Here is a 24,597-nt window from a genome sequence, read left to right as displayed (position 1 = left end):
TTAAATCTGTAGCTTTGACTCTGTTTTCATATTTAGACGCTGCGATTGGCGTTCCGTTTATCGCCGCGTTATACGTTGCGTTATACGCTGCGTGTGGCGCCGCGTTGGACGTTGCGTTTGGTGTTGCGTTTAGCGCCGCGTTATACGTTTCGTTCTGCGCTGCGTTGTACGTTGCGTTATACGCTGCGTGTGGCGCCGCTTTGGACGTTACGTTTGGAGTTGCGTTAAGCGCCGCGTTATACGTTACGTTCTGCGCTGCGTTGGGCGCCGCTTTGTACGTTGCGTTATACGCCGCGTGTGGTGCCGCTTTGGACGATTCGTTGAGCGTTGCGTTTAGCGCCGCGTTATACGTTACGTTCTGCGCTGCGTTGGGCGCCGCGTTACACGTTGCGCTATACGCTGCGTGTGGTGCCGCTTTGGACGTTTCGTTGGGCGTTGCGTTGAGTGCCATGTTCTGCGTTAACAGTTACGTTAAGCGTAATCAAGGATAAGTGTAAGAACTTTTAATGAACCTAACAAGGAGACGAAAGTCTGAATAAATGATACCACTGTACCACGAGCACTTTAGCATCTTCTCCATTGTTATCTTTTTGTCGAAATTCTTTTTCGCCAACCCCATCATTAAAGACTGCCCCACCAGATAGGGAAGTGACGTTACACTATCAATAAACATACTGTTTATCGATTCGATACAGTTTCACATCGGTATTATATACTTGATGAGGTAACGATGTATACTTTACTCCCTATAACGCGTAGTATCTGTCGCAGTTTGAACTTAACATTTTCTTTGAATTTCTCTGAGATGCTAAAATGTCATAAAGAAAGATTCAATATGTTTGAGTAAGGCAACTTACTGTGTTTCTGAGAGTATCCATTGACCTTGCAAGTAGTAGTTAAGAGAGCAATTCAGAGTAGATACAATTCAATTAGTCTTCTCAGTCGGTCAACAAGTAAATTCCAAAAATTATTATTATGTTTTTTATTGAATGTTCAATGTTCTTACTCCTTAAATAAATATGATGCTCAAGAGAAGTATTCATCCTTCGCTTGGATCAAGTAAACTGCCATGGATGCACCTATGCTGCAGTCCATGGTAGTCTATGATGAAAAGAAGTTATTGTGGTTTTTCAAACTAGATACGTGTTTCTTGAGTTAAGTGGAAATGAACATTTGTCATATCGTCCTCAGAATTGTTACTGAATCAAAACCGTGAAACTAGGGACCTGCTTTTAATTATAGCAGTTGAGAGTTCTGGACCGGTAAAACGGCCGGTTATTAATATAGTGCGCACTGCATTTATGATATCTTTTGTAAGATCGGCTGCGATAACCTAGGCTCGCATTCAAATACCGTAATCAGAAGAAGTAAACAAACAGAAACAAAGGGACGTTACAATGGTCTGTTCTATTTCAATTCAACACTTATTGTAATTGTTATACAATTGCTGCTGATTTTTCTGTTTAGTTCGTGTTGTAGGTTTTGTCACGGCCTTATTGATGATCTGAAAGACAAACCACGACACAAGACATAATTTATATTGATATGGTATCTTCATTAATATGTGTTTACACGTAAGTGTGGTGTGTCTCAATTTATAATTCTGTTGATAACAGACTTTAATTTAGGTTTCTTCAAACTTCACAGAAATTTGGACAGCGTTATTATTCAATGTTACAATTGTGCATGTCAAGTCATAATAATAAGATGTTAGATTATACATACCTTACTCCTCCATATAAGGTACTAGTAGAGAGATTGATGTAGTTTGTCTTAATACAGTTAAAAACAAACATACCTAAGAAAGTGACTGGAAAAAAAAAGAAATATAAATCTTAGTTTACACAACTGACATTATCTCAGGACATTGGAAATGTGATAACGTGATTATGACGATGATTTGTCTAGGCTTGTAGCTCCATAAATCCAAATACTATTTTTTCTTATTATCAACATTTACATTATTGGCTTTCATGATCTGTGATGACGTCACTGACGTTGAGTGTTCTCTGATCAGTTCATCGTCTCCTGGATGACTATTCTTAATATGAGCATCGAATACTCGACTATCATGATTTGTTGTCTTAATTTAGTTCAATATTCACTCCTATTTGAGTTGTTTCACATGTGTTATGCAGGATAAGTGTACAACTATTCAGTTATGCTAATGAGATGACAACAATTCTAACCTGATGGGTTATGTAACTAAGAGGATAATGGTCGTAAACTGATCAGATATATATTCGAGATGATAATGATAGTAAACTGATCGGTAATCTTGCTGAGATGTAAGGAATATAACTGATCAATAATATTACTGAGATGATAATGATAGTAAACTGATAAGACCAAACTTTAGGAATCAACCAGATTGATTTCTCAGCTGATATGAGGGTATCATCGAGGGCCAACATTAACCCGGTGAATATAATGTTTAATATTTCATTCCAGCCCCCCACCCCCCCCCCCAAAAAAAAAGAGAAATTTAAATTGCACTTGCATTTTCATCAATTTCGTTCATTTTATTCATCAGTTTGGAACTATGATGGTGCTTTTTCTCGTCGCCTGAATCTACAGACCGGTCTATGGCAGGTAAGAGATTGTGCGCCTTTCTTACAGCTATTGCTCATAATGCATTCTGGTCAGCTTATTTGAGCTAAGCTGCCCTCTCTATTACTTTACCAGTAAATATAAAATATTTAATAGTGACAACATAATCGCTAAAATGCACTAAGTTGATGATAGCATTTAAATTAGATTGTGATAAACAGAAAATACAGACATCTTCAACTTAAAACAACAGAAAATACAGACATCTTCTTGCTCCTGCTTCCAAACGTTGGTGAGATTTCTTTTAATATGGTTGCCTTATCAAATATTGTCCCTGATTACCCAACCATAAATGTATTTCATTAATTCAAGATATTCTCTCACATGTATATACAAAGGCACAGTACTGGCTTGCAGAAACGAGACACACATGTAAAGTTTTCATTAAATCAGTATTATTATAATATTTTTGCTAACAGTGACGAAAAATGCGTTCTTTATCAGAAAATAGTGAATATTTATGAATATTTTCCTACTATATATCTACTGAAAAGGTAACACAATGAAATTATTTACGACTACTCGATTGTTGAAGGATACCACAGATTTAACGTTAGTTACGTTGTGTCCATTTCACTCTCAAAGAGGTGAAATATAAATCCTTTAAGAAAGACTTATATAATTGGGGATACTTATCTTTAATTTCTTCTACCACTGTCAAATCAACTTTGAATAAAGGCAACAGGGTCATTTTTTAAATATATTAATTAGATATTAAAATATTACATATTTGGACAACGAAACCAACGTTACATAGAACAACTTCATATTTGCAATTGGAAACACTTTTTCTTCATATTATCCCCGTTATTTCTTCATCTAAATGTGATCTAATATATTTTCAAACCAGAAATGTCTGAAATACTTTACACTTTGTACAAATCATGAAAAACTGGGACTCCAGCTATTTACTACAATACTGTATCCTTATAAACCAATAGAGAATATTCGAATAGTTTAGTAAGATTAAAGTATATGGACAAAATCACTCTTATTGTGTTATAAAACATTTCGAGACAGCCGTCACTGCATGTAAACATAGTTTAACATAGTTTCAGTTAAAAGATGCAACGTAATCTTTCGGGACATTCAGAGAAAAGCGGAATTCATATCGCCGTGTAAGAGAGAAGAGAAAATTGAGAGATTAGAACAGGGAATGTGGGGGGGGGGGGGGGGTTCTAGATATGCGAGCATTGTTTTCATGAATCTTATTCAGCCCGTCCACTGAGTTGTTCTATATATATTGAAACACTCGTACAACTTCCATATCAGTGAGATTATCAGTGAGATAGTAATTACAAATATTGTCAAGTTACATATAAAATGTTTACTTTTTGACATGTTTGTTACGTATATGTCAATCATTTTTTTACATATACCGTCTTATTATTTTGAGGGGTTGTGAAAGTACGAAGCTCTAGAGAGGACATGGTAAAAAAAAGTATAACGTACGTACACGTGTAATAATAATTCGTGCGTACGCATTACTTATCACGTACGTACCTAATAATACTACTTACACACGTAATAATATCACGTACGAACGTGACATTTATTACGTACGTATGTGGTATGTATTACGTACGTAAGTGATCATTAATACGTACGTACGTTATAGTTATCACGTACGGACGTGATTATATTACGTACGTATTATTTTAACGTACGTACTGTTGCGTTTACAGCCATAGTCCTGATTTATATTGTAACATTCCGTTTAACTGACCCTGTATCTTACTGTACCAGCTCCCTGGTTTTAAATATACATAGCCATGGATATGTTTTTAGTTGTTTTTGTTGGTGTGAGACGTGGGTCTTCCATGCATGATTTTAACACTAATAGATATATTACTTTAAATTGTTGGTCTTAATCAGTAATAGGCTTATCAAATTACATTAAAGTATTTCTATGGTATTTTGCGAAGTGATCAAATGCACAGAATGGAATGGGGAAAATTGGAAGTTAGTAATAGGAACAGATGTATGTGAAATTTGAATCTAGAAACTTATGTTAAGTTGGTTTCTATACTTTCGTAGTGTTCAACTCAAATAAAATTGAGAATTAAGTCACTGGGTAGACGTTTTAATAACATTAAATAAAGCTTCATGTTACGTAATACGTCATATCTTTGAACAATCCATATAATGTGCGAACATAACTGAATAGCACTGCAACTAATTAAGATATGTAGTTATGTTGTGACTGCTACTTACTAATGAGTTATTTATCGTTTATTTAAATTCAGACAATATTGTGTCCCACAAATTAATTGTCATGTTTTTATTTTTTTATTTTTTTTGTTTCCAAGCCATTAACATTCATGCCTACTTTCATCTAACCTGGTGTGATTTTTGTGAAATAAAGTACGTCTTGTTTACAATGTCCTTATCTTTCCTTTTACGGCCAAGTTTGTTACCAGCATATTGTAGCAAAAACAACTCAAATATCCATTATGGAATTCTTCCTTTGGAATTATATCTTGCTGATAAATTAACTTTGTTCGTTAAAATTCTTCAGGGGATTTGAAGGATCACTTCCTTAATTTCTTATGTATCCATATTAGTGTATACGTGACTGACATAGGGGAATGGGTCCAGTAGGCTTAGATATAATAGAATGACAGGTCTTGTGTTTATTTGAAACCAATAAACTCTAGTATATCCTTCTGAATGGTAATGCTTGCCATGATCTTGGTGATTTGTATATATGAAGGGAAGAGGAGCTATTTTCATTAATGACATTGCAAGTGTTCCGATCTAATACTCTTTCTGTCTTTTTTTTTTTTTTTTTGAGGGGAGGGGGTGGTGGAGAGATGGCGATTATTGCATTTGTGTTAAATGGGAATAAATTATAAAAAAGAAAGTAACCATATAGTAGTTTGTGCAGCTCTACTAACCCGCTTTGTTGTTCTGTTGTACGGATACCATGGTAACCAACACATATGGTCATTTTCACAATCAGTGGTGTAACTTTTGTACACTCAGGGCCAAAATTTCAAACACCATATATATTGAAATTTTTACTAACATCACATGTTAAAGGGTTCAAATTTTTGTAACTTCAACTTTTCGGAGCTTAACGTTTATGGGTGTAATTTTTCGGTGACTGTATGACTCTAGGAAACTTTAAGCAAAAAGATATATTTTTAAGCAACCATATTTACACAGTGTTAAAACAGTACTCTGTTTCAAGTAAACTTTAAAATGCTTATCATTATATGTTACTTAAAAATGAAAAGGATTTGTCAGAAAGTTTTTATTATTATTGCAGATATTTCCATGTTAACTGAAAATTTATTGGAAATAAAGGATTGTTTTTCTTAATTTTAACTTTAAACTATTTAAAAAAAAGATAAGGCCAAGTCAAACACCCTAAATAATGTCTCCTCACAGAGGGCTAATATCCAATCCAAGTTGCCCAAAAATCCATGCAGTTTTGCAAAAGTTGGAATTTTCCCACTTACGCGTTTCGGAGGTGACGTTAACATTTTACATGTGTTTCGGAGGTGACACAAATGTTTACAAGTTGTTTTTGCTAATTAACAAAGAATTAAACACTTAAACTCAATGTATATTCATAACATCTTTAATCAAACACTGATTTAAATAAAAAATATCTCTGCCAAATAGCAGAGAATGTACATCAACTACCTGTACAACTAGTGAAACAAGTGAAAGAATACAGAACACAGACAACAATAGTTTTATGTTATAAAAAGTAGGTAAATGTCAGGTAAAGCAAATAAGGGCATTTAAAAAGCATTGTAAACATTGGGTTGAAGTCTCTTACTGTGGCACTCATATTGCAAATGATTATCTCACATACAACATATTGTATATACCTTCAGTCTCTTTTGTTTCGGAGGTGACGCTAAACGTTTACACAACCCAGAAGGCTTGATTCATGCTAAAACACATAGAACTTACCTTGGAAAGTATGAAAAACATTAGAAGGATATGTTGATAATATTTTAATGACATTCATGATACTAGAACTGTGACTGCTTTTGCTGCCACTCATGATAACTTGGAGACAATACTGTATCCATTCAAACTCATTTGGTTAAATTCACACTGTTTTGGCTAATTGCATATGAAATATTATACCACAAAGAAATGATTAACATTGCGTTGCCATTAGCCATTCTGACTGCTAGTTACAGTATCATTTTTGTTGGTTACACTTTTGGCAGTGAAACTGACTGTCACATTCCTGTAACCTTTTACAAATTTGAAGAGGACATTCAGTCTATTATTCTGGAAAAACACTTCATTAACATGGCCTTACCACAGTCTATCAAAGTTTTAGTGAAAAGTTAGGTTAACACTTGTCAAAAACTGCATAAATGATGGGCTAAAATCATTTAACAGCAGCTTCGCCTTGTTCACATTGAAGAATGCACCCGTACTTCAAGTCCCCAAGGGAAAAAAAATTCCCTTAGTGTGAACACTCCTTTACTCATACTTCAAGTCGGCATGCAGTCTTAAGAATTTATCCTGCATTCTCAATAAATGTGATGTGAATGGTCGGAGACTTAATGGTGACCCGAGATTTCCGATATCAAGTTGCTATTGGGCAGGTAGTACGTACATGTATGTGTTTTTCAGAGCGTTGCCCTTCTTAACAGAAACAATACCAAACGATGCTATTCGTGAACCCATTTCATTTTCTTTGAACCGATTTGACCAACACTGCAGAAAAGACGCGGTAACGGTTGTGAGACATAAACAAACTAAATGACAGTTCACTTAAATCTACTGTAATAGCCTTAAATTCATTGTACGCGGTACTGACAGATTTTTGAAGAGGCCAAACTCTGTAATTTGATGGTTATTTCAAAACGGATGATTTTGGGTTTCGGTTGCTATGGAAGTTAGTAAAAGGCTAAAACAATTACGTCTGGCCTGGCCTATAATGAAGTTGCACCTACTAGCCTACTGTATACAGATACAGTAGACCTTGCTAGGTCTTTAGACCTAACATTAAATGCCTTTGATGTTAGATTAGCCTCAAATGCGACATCAAGCAGTAAAACACTGACTAGCAAGATCGTTTGCTCATCCACTGAAGGGTTTGGAAGAAATTCAAATCTGGGTTAAAATGTTATGGAAATGCCAGTACGGAGTTGTTTGAATACAGTTAACTGTTTATGTGCGATGATTGTACGTGGCCGTGCAGTGGTTTACGGAGTAGTATGTACTAGTACAACACATAAGACAATGGCAATTAAAGCACAGGGGGAATGTAAACAGCTGATATGACCTTTATACGCCTGCGCAGTATATTAATCTCGCAAACAGACGAAACTTACTCGTTCTGAAATGTGAATGCGTCTTGTTCTTAACTAGTTAATCCTCCTCTCGGACTTAATATCAATAATCGCCCAGGTTGCATTCTTAAATGTGAACAAGGCCTAAGAGACCATCTGGAGCAACAATCTACAGTAGAGTTAAATGAGTTTTCACTCTATAAAGGTTAGTTGTTTGTAATTGGTTGTTAAAGGCATTGAAGACTCGCCCCAAACCGTGTGCGGCCATCTGAAAAATGTAACTTTCTGTTGCTTGCAAGTGACGTTTTGTTCGTGTCGCCACAAAATGCAGACAGTAATGAAACGTGATACCAGTTGTAATCTTTAGCTAGACCTGAGATGTCCATCGCTGTATCGTTTGTACAATGTGCTGTGCTGTAGCTGTACTGACTGTACACTAGTGTCTATTAACCATGGTAGCAAGCTGTGTGTGTATTTTCTGGGATCGATGGTGGTGTCTAACACTTCTGTTACACCTCATCGAAACTAGGTCAGATTACCAGCATTAGACATTTCCTTTTGCACCAGTCTTCACTCTTCACACCCTTTAAGAACAGGGAGGGGAATTCCCTGTTCAATCTCTTTTCAGACAATTTGCTGTGATAACAACAGCTCATTAAAGAAGCAATAAGATTCTTTCTTTTTGCTTCAAATGTTACAGCAGTAGGTCTACATATTGTGAACAAATATTCTGAACTTTTGTAGGATATTTACCTGTGACCAAATAGTAGAGCCCTCCGTGGTTATAGTGGGAATCACGCAAATTAATGTGTATACAGGTACAGGTCAACATGGTGCAAAATTAAACCTGTGAACATGTACTCAACAGCACTGTAGAACTCACAGAAGGTAACATATAACTGCATCACAAATGTATGCACTAGTAGAATATTTCAGAAATATGCTCAAACAAAGGGATAGTTCAGTATATTACATGTAAACAATCAATGTCACCTCCGAAACAATAGCAAAGACCACAGGCAGATTGAGCTAATATCTGATAAATTTGTCCCATGTTAATAAAGTTTTAAGAACTGCATGTTTGGTGATTGTGATCTTTTATGGACAGCACTTCATTACTAATCGATCATTTCATTCAAGTTTATTAATAGCACTAATGTAAGCAATGGTACGCTATCTCTTGTCCAGAAAGGGGAAAAAGTGGCAAAAAACACATATTTGTAATTTATTCATCAACTGTGCATGTGAGAGTTTCATTAATACTTTGTTCAGTTTGTTACAGTGTTTTCAAAGGTAGATCAAGTCATCCATTAGCATATGATGGTACACAAACAGCAGAAATGTAAAAAATGTAGCGTTAACAATATTGTGTCACCTCCGAAACATTAATTTACAGTTTAATTCAAATTTAACATAATTAATAAAGGAACTTTAAAAAAATATTATCATACTGGTTGCTACACCCCTACAGAATTACTGTAATATGAGTTTTAGCCAAGGAAGATGTTTATTGGATCAGTAGAGATCAAATTTCCAACTAATCTTTTTCGGAGGTGACAAGGTGTTTCGGAGGTGACGCATGTTAACGGAAAGTTAAGAATCTCACAGAAATTTAAACGACTGGTCATGTTGTCACAACTTTTACTCAAATATTACGTTAGGGGGTGAGGTATAGTTTAATAAGTTCAAAATGGCTATACTATTGTTTACATAAATCTTGGGCTGAAGAATGCTTTGTTTCGGAGGTGACGGAAAAGTTAACGGAAAAGTTAACATTAAATTTGAAATTAACACAATTTTTTTAAGAATTCCAAATGAAAAAAATTTTTTGGCCCAGATATTAGACACATTAGTTATTGTAATAATGCAACCTTACTTAACAAAATTTACACTGCTTAACTAGAACTTAGTTGCAGTCAAACTTAGGTACCAATTGTTAACGGAAAATGTCACCTCCGAAACGACAAAATCTAGCCACCGTTCCTTGGAGAAGGAAAGGAAGGAAACCTGGGGAACACAATTGCATTTTAGTTTGGACACTTGTTGATAATATCAACCAAATAAGAACTGGAAAATACCTTCCACCAATAAGTACAGGCTCTGACAAGAACAGTGTAGTTGAGAGTGTACGGCTGAACTAGCATATTTTAAGCATATTTATGGCCACCAAATCAACCTGAAGAAACCGAGAAAGTTCGTTAAGCTACCCAAGGTAGACTTCACTTAGGATGGTCAAATGGCAAAAAATCTAAGAATTCTGGTATTTGGTCACTGAGTTACAAAGCAATAAGTGCCAATATTGGAAGTTACACCACTGATTGTGAAAATGACCATATGCAATCACTTGATAAAATATGAATATAAGACACATATTCGTATTATTAACCTCGTGTTTTGAACAGATACATAAATTCGACGTTTTTGAAGGAGTCAGGATCCGGGTTGGGGGGGGGGGTGTTGTAGTGGAGTTGTTTCAACTACGGTATAGTCGGTAACTTATTATCTGATTTTAATATTCATAATTTGTCATCGGTTATTGTATCTTGATAATTATGTTTAATTGTTAAGGATATTATATTGCCACACCTGTACCTTCCAGCCTCATTCATTGCTTATCATTAGTGTCTAGGATTGGGTTGAGAGTTGAGGGCGCCAAATAATACAGGAACAACTCACGTGAACTTTTGTATCACGTTATTCTAAACGTAGAAACAAACTGACAAAAATCTGGAAGTGAACAGAAATACATATCTTTAAAATATATATTTGTAATAACATTCTGTAAGTAAATCATAAGCATTGGTATGATAAATAACAACCGAGCATACATTTAGTAGAACACTAGTAGCATGTATGACTTTTAAACAACATAATTGACATAACCGACGCTGCGATATGTTTCCAACATACCACTATACATCCTCGTTAAACATTGGTATTATTCTTCTGAAACAAAACTTAGCTGTAGTAAAAATGAATGACATTAACAAATATCTTCATCTAAATGTCTTTACCTACAGGAATGCACTGAACATATCCCGCTTTAACTTCACCGTCTCGATGTACATTAAATATGAAACCGTGTAATGTTGTCAATCATGCTGTACCGTTCCTGTTTATGTTCATTTAATGTCGCGGCAAATGTTCATCATGACACATACAACAGTCGTAAGAACAGTCCGTTTAGCCGACCCTGTAGCTTACTGTATAGCTGCCCTTGCATATTTGTCTTAGTAGCAGGCTCCCTGGTTTTCACTGGTTATGTTTATTTTCTTCGTATTCTCTTGTGTAAGGAGAAGTTGGTCTTCTATTAACTAAAGCTGCATATCACGTCATAGGTTGTAACTTTGACCAAACCATTAAATATTCGCAGAATTATTGGATACCCTGGAACTGACTAAGATATCTAGATAAGTTGTCACAATCACGTGACTACTCCTAATCAGAGAATTATTTGTCGTTTAACCAGATTTAGATAATTTGTTGTCCCAAATATTTAGTGCCATAGATATTTGTTGTTAAAGAACTTATTGTAATCTTCCCTGGTGGACTGAAGTAATATAATGTTTTCAAGTCCTTCTCATAATTCCTTTAACGGTCAAGTTTGCAACCAGCAGAGCGTAGCAAAAACATCGTAAAGAACAGAAATTGTAAAAGTCCACTTTTGCTACTCTTTCTTCTAAGTTCAATCTTACTCAATTATTAACTCAAATTTATCAAGATAAATGTTTCTGCGACGGTTCCACGTACACTAATGTGTATAGGACATTAAATACCTGTAGTTTCTAGGTCAGAAATGAGGATGGACTGGTAATGTAAAGGATAGTGACCGATGCGAAGCAGCGCGATTCAACATTGTTCTTCTTTTTGTGGTTTTAATATCATATCAGAAACTGGCTTTTATTGCCTATTGTGTGTGGAGTGCAGAGATAAACGAATTGCTTGTGAACATCAGACTCACCGTTTCCCAGAAAATAAATGCTAGAAATGTTGGCAATAATTGTAAATGAAGGAAGAGGTGAAACATTTATTGATAAAATGAAAGAAGATTGAATACATAGTTCACGCTGGTAACAGTACGTTCAATAAAGCGACCCCCCAACTTGGAAACCGTACTGAGCCCAATACGTTAGTATCATTACTTGTTAGGCGTACTGTTACTTAAGCCACTGCAAGTACTAGTAGTAGTACTACTCAGACTGATTGGTTAACAGTAGTTTAACGCACAGCGATTGGATGATTCGGTTTCCCTTAATGGAGGGAAAAGTACCCATTCTAATTTTCTACCCCAGTTTTAAAGGAAAATTAAGATAACCCTGCGAGGGGAAAACTCTTTCACCACAAACAAAGGAAACATTTCCTCAGATTTTGTACAGTGTATACATTCATAAATGTACAGGCCGTTGCTTCCTGGTCTAAATTTTCCCAGCCTAAGTTGGACAGAGAGAGTTAACTATTGCGAAACTGATTATTTGCGCATGTAAAAACTTTCAATAAACATACACACACAGGGTAAAGTTAGAAAGAAAAACATCTTTCAGGATGTTCATTGTATTTCATGACTTTTTTCAATGTTTACAGATCTACACTAGTCTATTTAATTCTTGCCTTGTGTCTCTTATTTTATGAGTTCATCATACAACTGCAAATTTTCATGGATATCTCTACACGATCAACAATACCACAGAAACAGAATATCTAAGACGAAGGTGGAGAGGCTACTCAATATTTTGCTTTATTTTGGCCATTACATCGATCCAACAACGATGTTCTGAGTTCTATCTTTGAATACTGCCCTCTTTTCCCCTCCTCGTCATTTTCTCGTTCCATGGTATTCATCTGATCATCTCAGTGAGAAGCTCAGAATTATGACGTCACTCCATGTTTCATGACATCACTCAGTGTTTGATGACTGGTTTAAAGCTAGTAGTGTCTTCCTATAAAGCTGATAATTGTATTCATGTTATTTAGTCCGTACATCTTAAAGTGACGAGTCTGTCTCCTATATTGACTTAAGTGTGTTCAATACAGATGTGCGTTTACCTGCCTGGAATAGTTTACTTCGATACTTGTAAATATGTATCTTCTAACTTATTTATATTTTGCTTCGCCTTATTAAATGTTTCTGAAGCACATTTCAACATATACTGATAACAACCTTTCTGTTCCCTTCAGCTCTGTGACGATAATGGTAATCTACCAGGAGAAGAGGTAAGTGAGACATATATTTAGGTTCCTGTTAATTATTAACGGTAATTCATTAACAGGTAAGTAGGTGTTAATTACTGTGGAACAAAGAAATAACAGTATTAAACTTTGTACCTCATAAGGGAGGAAAGATTTATAAATGACGAGTATCTGACAGGGAACTTAGATAGGTCAGTTACAAGTTTATATCTGATAATGATGATAGCACTGTTCTCAATGTCAAGTTTAGATGCGGCCTAAATAATCTTCCTTCCGCAGACAAAGAAATGCTATAAAGAAACGGATAGACTTTTAAGTACTACAAAGTTTAATCAGATGTTATGGTGTGTTACAAGCCGACAACTCACTCACACAAAATTGGAATATCGCCTTAAAAATGCCAACCTTCACCCCCCCCCCTCAACTACCTATCCCCCCCCCCCCCCGCCGCTTAACCAGATGATAAATGATTATTTCACTTTGCTGTAGTGCAGATTATAATTCGTTACTAGTCCGAAAAGTATCAAAAAAAAACATTTTTAAATTTTTAAATTCTTGTAGTAAATCCTTTGTTAATTCATTTCTTCGCGAAATAAATGTCCACAGGTTATTGACTGTGAAAGGAACTGGAAAAACCTCTTAAAAGTAACTTTTATTGTTACATTAAAAATATAATGTTAGGTGAACATTCAGCAGTGTTACCGTAGTGTAACAATTTTCTCCTTACACAAAAGGGTTAACTATAGAAGTCTATACTTAAATAGCTCGTATTCTCCGGTATTATTTGATATTTAATTATTAGAATCATTCGATCTGCATAGGGTTGCGTTGGGAATGGATGCATGAGGATGTATACGTCATCACATAACCGGTAATCAGTATGAAATTGATTATTGAAATTGAAGTTATAAACTGGTCCGCTCTGTTGGTTTATTAGAGTATGAATGTGTCTAGAAGCAAGATGATTTACTGGGTTCTGTTGGGGTATAGTATCATTATTATTCATTGTGATACGAGGGCGTCCACTGTGGCATAAAATGACTAACTCGGGGTAGAATCCATTCACTGTGGAATGTTAGCATACCAAGCTGTAGTTATACCAAATAGAAGGAAACTAGAAACAATATAAAATATAAATATTTAATATCTGAGGGATCACGTGCTTCTGAGGGATCACGTCATACATTTTCCCACAACATACACATCAGCATAATGCTTAAGTTTAGTTTGTGGTAGGCGCTGCCACTAGCCAGCTAGCTGAGTTTACTTTTCTGTTGATAAACCTCACACATGTGTAAGAAATTATTTAAGTCTTATTAGAAAGGAATCTGGCTTTCAAATCCTGTTTTCCATAGTTTTGTGTTTGATCCTCTTTGGCCAAACACATTGTGTAAGATATAAACATGAACATTAGTAATCGGTTCTCTTGACTAAAAACAACGAAAAATCGTGGTCTTTCATTCAGTTTCACCAATTTCTCTGTCAAATATAAATCGAGCTAGACGAAGTCGAGCTCAAGCCTAACTGTTACTATAGGCATATTACATGCAAACTAACAGGTTTCCAGATATTGGCACTATGGTAACCACAGATGCCCGGATGCTGTGGGAAGGAAGGGGATGTGCGTGTATTATGATCGTGAATATCGTTTCAGCACAGTGATCCTCAATCAGAATAATTGTATATTTATTTTCGCATTGGGGTTCCGGGGGTACATGAACAATTTAATAGATACATTTTGGGGGATTTACGACTTCGTATATAGACAGTATGTCCTCGGGCCCAACCATGCCTCTGACCAGGGCTTTAAAGCGTGCTTCTACACCGTCAGAACATGCAGCACTGTGTGTACAACTGCACAGTGGTCTGAGTCTTACCCCTGCTCGACACCCACCCCATCTCTCCATCTATAACCGAAGGCACTGAATCGAGTTATCTTGACTGGTTTATAAATCATCATCGACCTCAATTCTGAATGACTATAATCCTTGATAAATTATAGTTTTGGAGAACAAGGTAACGCTAGGAAATACACAGAAAGAAACACAACGTTGCCTTTGACAACATAATATGTATTAATAATTAAAGTCTTCATTATTAATGTTCCTCCTGAAAGTCCAAGATATACTCATGATTGCACAAGTTACACCATCACAAAATATCTGAGCTAGTATGCTCATTTCACAATCATACAAAACATTGGATCGAATGGGTTTCAAACAGCTGAACATTTATCAACCGCATGAATAGAGCAAACTCAGTTTACCTTAAAAACGATTTATAAGACTAAGTGACGTGAATATAACTATGTGACGATTTTATCAAAGTTAGAAGGAATTGTCGGACTTGAAAATGGCGATTCCGGTTGACGAGACCAGTGTTTCACCCGATATAAACAGAGAACACATGTAACTACTGTAACTCATTTGTACCGCAGTAACAACTGGATCGTGCCTTAAATCAGTAGCATGTGTTATTAGGATTATAGTAAGAACTCAGGATAAGTGTAATCCCAACAAATCCAGTTTATTTGTTTGGATTAAACATATCCTTAGTTCTTACTGCAATCCTAATAGCACATGCTACCGATTTATAGCACGATCCAGTTTTTACTCTGGTTCAAAACTGTAAGATTAACCGTAGTTACTATGATCTCTATGTGAATCGCTTCAGTTTAAGAACAGGACGGAACATTTCACTGTATGTTACCAATGTGATAGTGCATTGGGTTATATTGGTTCAGTCATAGTGATATGACATATATTATTCACATATACTATTCAGTTTTGCTATTTTTGATACATATTTTCAAAATTTCAGGTATACAATTGAGCTTTAATAAAAATCCAACCTGCAACTAGTCTTTCAAAGTCCATGGTATTAGTGACCAAGGTTTCATGGATTTAGCCTCCAGTTGCACATCATGTTCAGTACTAAAAAATGCACAAGATATACTAGTGTGAAATCCCCTGCAATGATTGCTTAAAACATATACTGGATAAAAGGTCAATAAATTTAAAAAGAAGTAAAAATTAATTTCGTTTAATCGATTATCTTTGAGATAACACTTTTTATAAGGATGCAAATGATGAATATTTACAACATTTAACTATACTGTATTGTCTTTGTTTCTGTATTATCTTATACATATTCATTACTTATATTTTCCCTCTTGTTTAGGGATTCGATGAGATGAGTTATGAGGAAAGCCTGGAGGACTTCAACCGGGCAAGGGGCAAGTAACTGTAAGTCCATACAGCTGACTACTCTCTACCTTAGTATTTAAAATTATATTTGTTAACAATGATTGTGTCTGCTACTTTTAATTGTAAAGTCTTAAAATATTAAATAAAAATCTCAATCATGAACCAGATCTTTTATACTATATCTGTGATTGTCTAATCTTATATGAGCACTGATATAATCTGCTTCAACTGTAATCGGCTTTATTATTTTTTGTAATAACCGAGCTGATCCCTGATTAAAAAAAAATATGAAGATGAGTGATAAGTTCAAAAAATGAATAAAAAGTATCTGTTCATTATTGTAATAATTGTGGATACACAACCTTCCTTTCCGCTGCTTAGACGTAAGAAGGTCATAACTTGAAAGAGATATACATTTATTTATCTGCTAACATGTGTGTTATCACTAAAACGGTTATTATAACGATTAGTTTCATTCAACCCTTCCTCATTATATTATGAATATTAACGGATAAAAATGAGAGATTATCTTGAGTCCTCCTTTAATAATAACAGGGACAAAAACTGTCAGTAAACTTATGAAAGTTTAATAAGGAAATGACTATGTGTGATATGGTGACGTCATTCCATTGACGACACACACAGCATAATAAAATCTGTGGAAAGGAAGAGAATTAAATCTGAGGAAGGTCATGGCTCGTCAGCTGTTTGGCATCTGTCACCTAATTGAATGGGGGTGGGATCGGGATGAGGAGAAATGAAATACAGATTAAGGGATTAACAAACAACAAGGATGTCGGGGTCAGCTAGGTCACAATTAACACAAGTTAAAGCGGCATTATCTTGTTCCAGTTCGTTTTCTACAAAGTCGTCGTAACAAATAATTTCATAATACCAATAGTTAGTATAGTATACTTACAGAGCAAACCCATTCCTTGTGTAGACCTACCTAAGAGGACAACAAAGGTATTTTAGAGGGCGCCACCATTAATTATGTGACCAAAGAGGATAACGTATACCGGTCGAATGCTGGTATCACCTGTCGCGGTGTTTTATTTAGCTGGTTAGTTAATTACTTTTATCACGTGTGGCGGCGTTTTCTTTAGCTGGTTGGTTTAATTACTTTTATCACATGTGGCGGCGTTTTCTTTAGCTGGTTGTTTTAATTACATTTATCACGTGTGACGATGTTTTCTTTAGCTGGTTGGTTTAATTACTTGTATAACGTGTGGCGGTGTTTTGTTTAGCTGGTTGGTTAATTACTTTTATCACGTGCGGCGGCGTTTTCTTTAGCTGGTTGGTTTAATTACTTTTATCACGTGTGACGATGTTTTCTTTAGCTGGTTGGTTTAATTACTTGTATCACGTGTGGTGTGGCGGTGTTTTGTTTAGCTGGTTGGTTGAATGACTTGTATTACGTGTCGGGGTGTTTGTTTAGCTGGTTGGTTTTATTACTGGTATCACGTGTCGCAGTGTTTTGTTTGGCTGGTTGGTTTGATTAATTGTATCACGTGTCACGGTGTACTGTTTCGCTGGTTGGTTTAATTACGTGTATCACGTGTCGGGGTGTTTTTTTTAGCTGGTTGGTTTAATTACTTGCGGCACTATTTCCTTGGGGGAAGGGGGTTTTGTTTGGGGGTCGGGCACAGGTATTACTTCTCCATTGTTCTGCTAATAAGTGTTTTGCTCGATCCATTTATTAAGATAACAAACTTAACTAATATATATCATGTTATCTTTATATTACAGCTCAAAGCAAAATGCATGTTCATCTGGCCAAAATCAAATTACTAAGAGCCAATCAATATTCTAATGACGTCATCCATCACCCACTACGTCATCAGTATAGGAGACTATTTATCTCTTAGATGTCAACTATTGAGAGAGGGAAGAAAGAGGGAACAAACCCTATCTTACTATTTGTGTGTACTTGTAGCGGCGGGGTGGGCGTAGGGTGTTGGAGGGGTGAGATTACGTACCCACCACATTTGTGACCAAGTATATGGTATAGTAGTCATTTGCACCACCACCAGAACGCTAATTCGTAGAGATGGAATTAAACGGTAATGTGCAGTATTTTTTTTTTATAATTTGATTTCCCACCCCCCCCCCCTAATATGTAACAAAGTCTTCGTTACATGGTTAAATGAAAGAAATGTTTGGTTCACCTACTCGTGTGTCCCTGGTCAGGTATTGCTGATGACCTGCTCTCAGCCTCCATGCACTCCTCGTATGCAGGGTATAACATCCTTTAGTGGTCCAATTGTTTGTATGATTCATCCCAAATACAGTCCTCTATCTCCCTACACCCCACCCCCTCACCCCCTCAGCACGTCAAAGGCTTTACTACTCAGAACATTAATTAAACTCCTAAATTTCAATACCTTAAACTATTTTTAAGCAGACATGTTTGGAATACTTTGGGTAAATCTGTACAGATTGTTTCTACATAAACTCGGTAACTAGGAGTGCATGATTACAAGTTTTCTTCGTTCTTCCTTTTAATGTTTGTTCTAAGTCATCATTTCCTCATTTCTTTCTGTTCCTATGTATTATCAATCTTAACACGAATACAATAAGATGAAGTCATTGTTACGTCATATTATATGATTTCAAATAACAAATGTATATTCAGTATATTACGTATCAGCCAATATTTTTCATTTTATTTATCTAATTATTATTTTAAGCTTCGCTTTATAATTGATTTCATTTATGATCTGTCCGTTTCAAAATCATCATTTAAAAAAAAAAGTTTATTATTATCAATTTTACGGCATATCCTATTTCATGTATTAACTGATTTAATCAGCGTACGAAGAAAATGACATGAACGCTCAAAATAGTTCACCGACAAACAAACAGATAAAAGATTACATTTAGTGTTAACACTTACTCTTCGTAAGTAACAATCAAGTTAAGGATGCTTTGATCATGCGCAATAAGTTCAATCTATCCAGGTATGATGTTATAACGTCGATATAGGAAGAAATTAATGAGGTAGACAGGTCCCCATTATTGTTGGAGCTTTTAATGGATATCTTATTGTTATTTATTGACTGAGTACTTTTAATTTTGCTATATTTTGTTGAAGTGTTCGTTATAATTTGACTCAAAAGAGCCTGTAACGTCGATAATCCTAAATAGCGTAGAGGAAAATTTACATTTGACTTAATAAATGACTTAGTTGCACACTGACAGCAAAATGTTTAGTTGAGTGCATACACGTTTTGATTCCTTATCGAAGGCAAAAGGAATATATGCGAGAGTGATGGCGTGTGCGTGTATGTATGAGTCTGTTACACTTGCAACGGAGTGATGCATATTTGTCATACTTGTTATGTAGATGTATTATAGTAAGAAGGTGTGCCCAATTTTTGTAGCGCTGACCTTATGAATATTAATAAGGTTATGGTGTCAAACGTAAAACGTTTTACATTGCAATAACTCCGCAACCCGTAGTCGGATTGCAGCCGAATTATGAATACAGTTGCTGGTTAATATCTGCGCCCTCCAAAATTACGGACCAATTTTTGAGCTGGTGGGTCCAAATTTTATTTTCAACTAAAATGCCTTTTTGGGCAACTTCTTTGGGCCCGAATTTTTGGGTCCCTATATTTTGGCACCATCTGAGCCCACATTTTCTCTCCATAGCAACAACACCGCACCGTAAATCGGGTTGTAGCCAAACTTGGTCATCAATTGTTGGTTAATAGCTGCTACATGTATGCCATCTGGACCCCAATAATTCCGGGCACATTTTGGGGTTTTGGGCTGGCAGGGCCCAACTTTTATTTTCATCTTAAATGCATTTTAGGACAACTTAATTGTTATTTTATTTCGCCTTATAAATTATTCTACTGGTTTTATTTATCAGATATTCTTGATATCTTTATATTCAAATATTTTCCTTCGATTTTTAACAATTCTAAGACTACATCTAATACTTCCTCTAATTATTGTTATATTTAGTCATTAATTGTTAGATTTCATTCTACTTCAGCCGTTTAGTATAAATTTACTTTCTTTCAAGATTTAGTTGCTTTCCTTCGTTCCTCCTATTTTATATTATGAATTAATCTTTGATATTACTCGCGCGTAATTCAGTGTATATTATAAGAATATTGTTAAATGTTATCATAATGACAATGACTGGCTGTCTACCGTTCAACCACTGATTGTGTTACTCAAAATCATACTAAACCATTGTCTTAGACATTACTAAATAACCATGACATTTATTGTTTTTTTTAATCCAGTTCTTTGTTCCATGATTATGATCTATGATGATGTTTCTTTGAAGACAATGGGAACACGTGACTTTGACGTATAATAGTGAGATTTTAATATGATAGTAACGAAGATAATGTCCTGTATATTTAACATTACTCTTAAATGCAATGATCTGCTCTCCATACATATCTTTTTCTTGTATCGTTATTTTGCTCATTCTTATTAATGGTAGTGGTTGATGATTAATGAATATTCATATCTCTTCATTGTTATTCAGTTTTTTGTCGTATTTGCTTTAACGCAATTGGATGTTATGAATACCAATATAACCCAAGCCCTGTCCTGCAAAATTCAATATTTACATAACTAAACAAACACAAATTAACAAATACATGTGGAAGAAATCACTGCGTTGTAGTATCTGTTTATGATATTAGATATTTCCATGGAAATATTTGTAATTGTTCTTGGTGTCTTCCATATTTCTGTATGCTTGTACAAATATATAATTTTGCAACCAAACACACTTGTTCCATTTGAGGCGATCCTGGTCTCTCGTTGTGATACAATTACAAGCTATTCATACCATTTATCTGTTACTATATCATAAGTTCATATCGTAGATGTTTATGTATATTGATATTGTAATATCAATGGAAGCAATAAAAGAAACTAATCAGATAAATATTGTCCACAGTGTTATCTCCATGTAACATGTAGTCTATGTACTAACTTGTTCTGGTCTGCATCAATATCACACAGAAGGTTATAACTACCCAGTAACTCTCAAAACAGATGAGGCTGGTAAAGTTGCGGATGAAATAAAGAAATTCTTCTTCTGATAAAAGTGTCGCTATCCTTCTGTGTGCCTTAAATTTAAACTTTCTCTTCAAGTTCATCCCAAACTTTTCTAGAAACAAGTATTGGTCCCGTCTGACCTCAGAAAACCTTCGACAAAATTTTAGTGAAACCTGTAGATAATACGTATAAACTAGGTATGATTCTGGCGTATAGTTACGTAAGTTCAAATATAACTTGATATAATTCAAACCAATTTAGAATCTGTTAAGAACTGTTTAGCTGCTCCAAAGACTTGTTTTTATCTGTAATTCAAAAGCAGAACTTAGTGTATGATTCTGTATCGTTTCATATCTATGACTGAGTAAATGGCATATTTTATCCTTCATGGTGTGATTTTGTGGTCTACAGTGCATGAGATATATCTTCGCTAACAGCGCGGTTCATGGTAAACCGCCAGCTGACAGATTGTGGCAATTCATCCTACGCAAGCTAAAGTATCAGATTGATACAAAGTTCAATGATAGGGTAATCATTTTTCCTATAGTTAATATTGTATGTGTTTAATTAGTCAACGTACTGATAATAATCATTAAATTAATAAACAAATACAACAGAACACACATAAAAGTTCAAGATTGACAAAACGAAGGTCTCTCTCTATTTGCATGACGATAAGGAGTATTTGGTTGAATAACGAGAACATTTGACTGGAAAACTGGCTGATCTTATTTTTCGTCAGTGTTTAATAAGATCACCTACTGATAATAAACACGTAAATGTATAACACGCACTTAAGTTCAAGTTTAGCACGAGTGAAAGTTAGTTGGTTTGCTGGGAAGTGGATGGGGGTTGAGAATTTTGAATCATTAGCATATATGACGTCATGATCAACTGTTGGTGTGTAAGATATGCAGCACCACCAATTTACACGGGAAGATTAAAGTGGAAGGAAGGGGAATGGAGGGGGGGTGGATGTATTGGCGTGGTTAAGTTCCATTATTTATCTGTAGTATGGGGCTACATTCGGTTCAATATCTTACTATATAAATAAAAATAAAACAATGTTGACGTATGTGAAGTATATTTTAACCCCTCTTTTGGGAGTTGGCGGGAAACAATGTTAACCAAGAATAAATTATAACACACAAAATTAGTTGATCCATTTCGAGGGTGAGACAGGAACGGCATGGGTGTGAAAGGCTTCTGTGGCCGGAAAAATGTTACACCTCATCATGTTTGGTTAGGTTATGGTAAAAATAATTTAACATTTAACGACGCTTTAAATTGTACGTGTGTGCTTATTTGTAATATTGTTTTCGTCTCCCTAGCCAGGCCATGTAACGTTAACTCCTATCATAATAATATCAACCGATATAACCGTGTGGCTGTGGCCGTACACCTGCTGATAAGAAATAAACTGTTTGAACTAATAATACAGGATAAAATACATTTATGTTATCTGAATCAAATTTAGTGTAAATTTTTACTTCTTCGTTTACAAGCCTTCTATCTGCATGTTTTATTACATCGTGTACTGATATCATAATTTACCTGAACTTACTCTTAAGAAAACGTTACTTTACACAACTGTGATGAAAAGAAATTGTTCCTCTCTTTGTAAACCATGAAGCAGCCGTATTACGACTTAGAAAGAATGTTACCAATAAGTATATTCAAAATTAGATTGCAAGTAATCAAATTAAGGTATCTTGTTTTTAAGTCGGTTAATGAGAGTTATCAATTAAGTTAATAAAGCTTGCAACCTGTCGTCACCCAGATATTTGTCTATCTAATTAATCCTTTGAAGAAGTAAAGATAAACTACAAACACCCAAACTTTAATTTACTGTTAGTTTAAGCTCCTTACAATTTCAGCGAACAACTTGACTGCGGTATTCCTGAAGCAAATAACCGATTTATCTAAATCAATCTAAGTATTTGTTTTAAATAAACAAAGAATAATCTACTTAGCCTAGAACGAAAGAGGTCCATCCAATCTAAAAATGCACTTAAAAAATATGTTGCATTCAAATTGAACCATATCTCTGTACTGGCCTTAACAATGTAAGCGTTGATCGCCTCATAGTTATCATTTCTCTGTGAATAAAGCGTACTAACGCCCTCTAAAAACAATAAAGTTTGCATCTCAATGGGAAAGGGCACAACTTTCTCCTGCTTATAACAAAGGTATCGTAAACTGACAGAGTGAGGATGTAGGATTATTTAGATCATCCATGTTTATTTGAGATTGAAAGGGCCGCACTGACGTTCGTTAATTGTTGATGTTCACAAAAATGAATACTCCAAGAACATAATGATATAGATATTAAACATCAAGAGAAACAAATGTGGAACCAGAGTAATAAACAGCTTACCACCGTTAAAGCTTCTTCCATTCATCGCAAAGGAGGGGGGGGGGGGGGTCGTGCTCGTTTTTATAACCGATTTGGTTTGGTATATAGATTATGAATACAACTGTGCATTACAAGGCTAACTGTCTAGTACATTAGTTTGAATGAAATAGTTATGCTAGCAATAAATAAACAAACTTGTCATTATGTACATAATTTAAAAACATGACGACGATCAAGATATTGCTCGTTATGGATATTTGGCATATATAAATACAAACTATTATCTAGGTTAATCGGTCCTTAATCCATCATTTTGAACGATAACCTTCATTATCTGTCAAAAAAGAAATTCATTGACAATGCTCAACTTCGATTATTTAACCGAATTATCGGTCGGATTTGTAATCAAAATACAATTTGATTGTCGGTAAGCTTTCATTTTTAGTTGTAAAACCTGGAATACGGGTTCAAAACAAGACCGATATTGAGCAATAATCCAATTTTTCCGACAGATTGAAACTGGAATATATCAATAGTGGGTATTTTGCTTTACCATATACGTCATTCAGGAAAAAAATCGACATGCAAGGAAACATCCGGTGAGATTAGCATAACAATACGAGTAAAATCCATTTTGAATGAGAAGAAAACCGCAGGTGGCTTTAGCTTAGTGAAACATTCCAGGCACAGATATTCTGTTAGTCATACAGTATTGCATATGTATAGCTTGAATAGGCTTGTTGCTCGTGCATACGATCCAACATAGGCAATTGAACGTACGGGGACCGATGGTGATGTGTAACCATTTAGAAATTTAAAAAAAATATTGACTTTAAAGGCATCAATTAAAAGACACTGTAACCTTCTCATCGTACTCTACATCCATGGAAATGTGTGTTTAATATTATTCTCGTTGGATCAATATCACAGGATTTTA

General features: G+C 35.2%; 2 protein-coding genes across 2 annotated transcripts in view; both read left to right on the top strand.

Annotated features, from left to right (window-relative positions):
• Nucleotides 1-21,756, top strand: part of LOC139985123 (uncharacterized) — an 86,569-nt gene extending 64,813 nt beyond the window's left edge. Inside the window, exons 6-9 of the mRNA XM_071999349.1 lie at nt 2,534-2,592; nt 13,056-13,091; nt 16,248-16,312; nt 18,023-21,756. Coding sequence (XP_071855450.1) covers nt 2,534-2,592; nt 13,056-13,091; nt 16,248-16,310 — 158 coding nt within the window. The 3' untranslated portion in view covers nt 16,311-16,312; nt 18,023-21,756. The remainder of the gene's footprint in view (nt 1-2,533; nt 2,593-13,055; nt 13,092-16,247; nt 16,313-18,022) is intronic.
• LOC139985151 (uncharacterized) overlaps nt 1-24,597 on the top strand; it is a 117,576-nt gene that overhangs the window by 81,063 nt on the left and 11,916 nt on the right. The window lies entirely within an intron of this gene.

The sequence above is a fragment of the Apostichopus japonicus genome, chromosome 17 (assembly GCF_037975245.1).
Source record: "Apostichopus japonicus isolate 1M-3 chromosome 17, ASM3797524v1, whole genome shotgun sequence".
In the NCBI taxonomy this organism is placed as follows: Eukaryota; Metazoa; Echinodermata; class Holothuroidea; order Aspidochirotida; family Stichopodidae; genus Apostichopus; species Apostichopus japonicus.
Note: the sequence above shows the minus strand (reverse complement) of the source record. Positions and strands in the feature narration are given on the sequence as shown.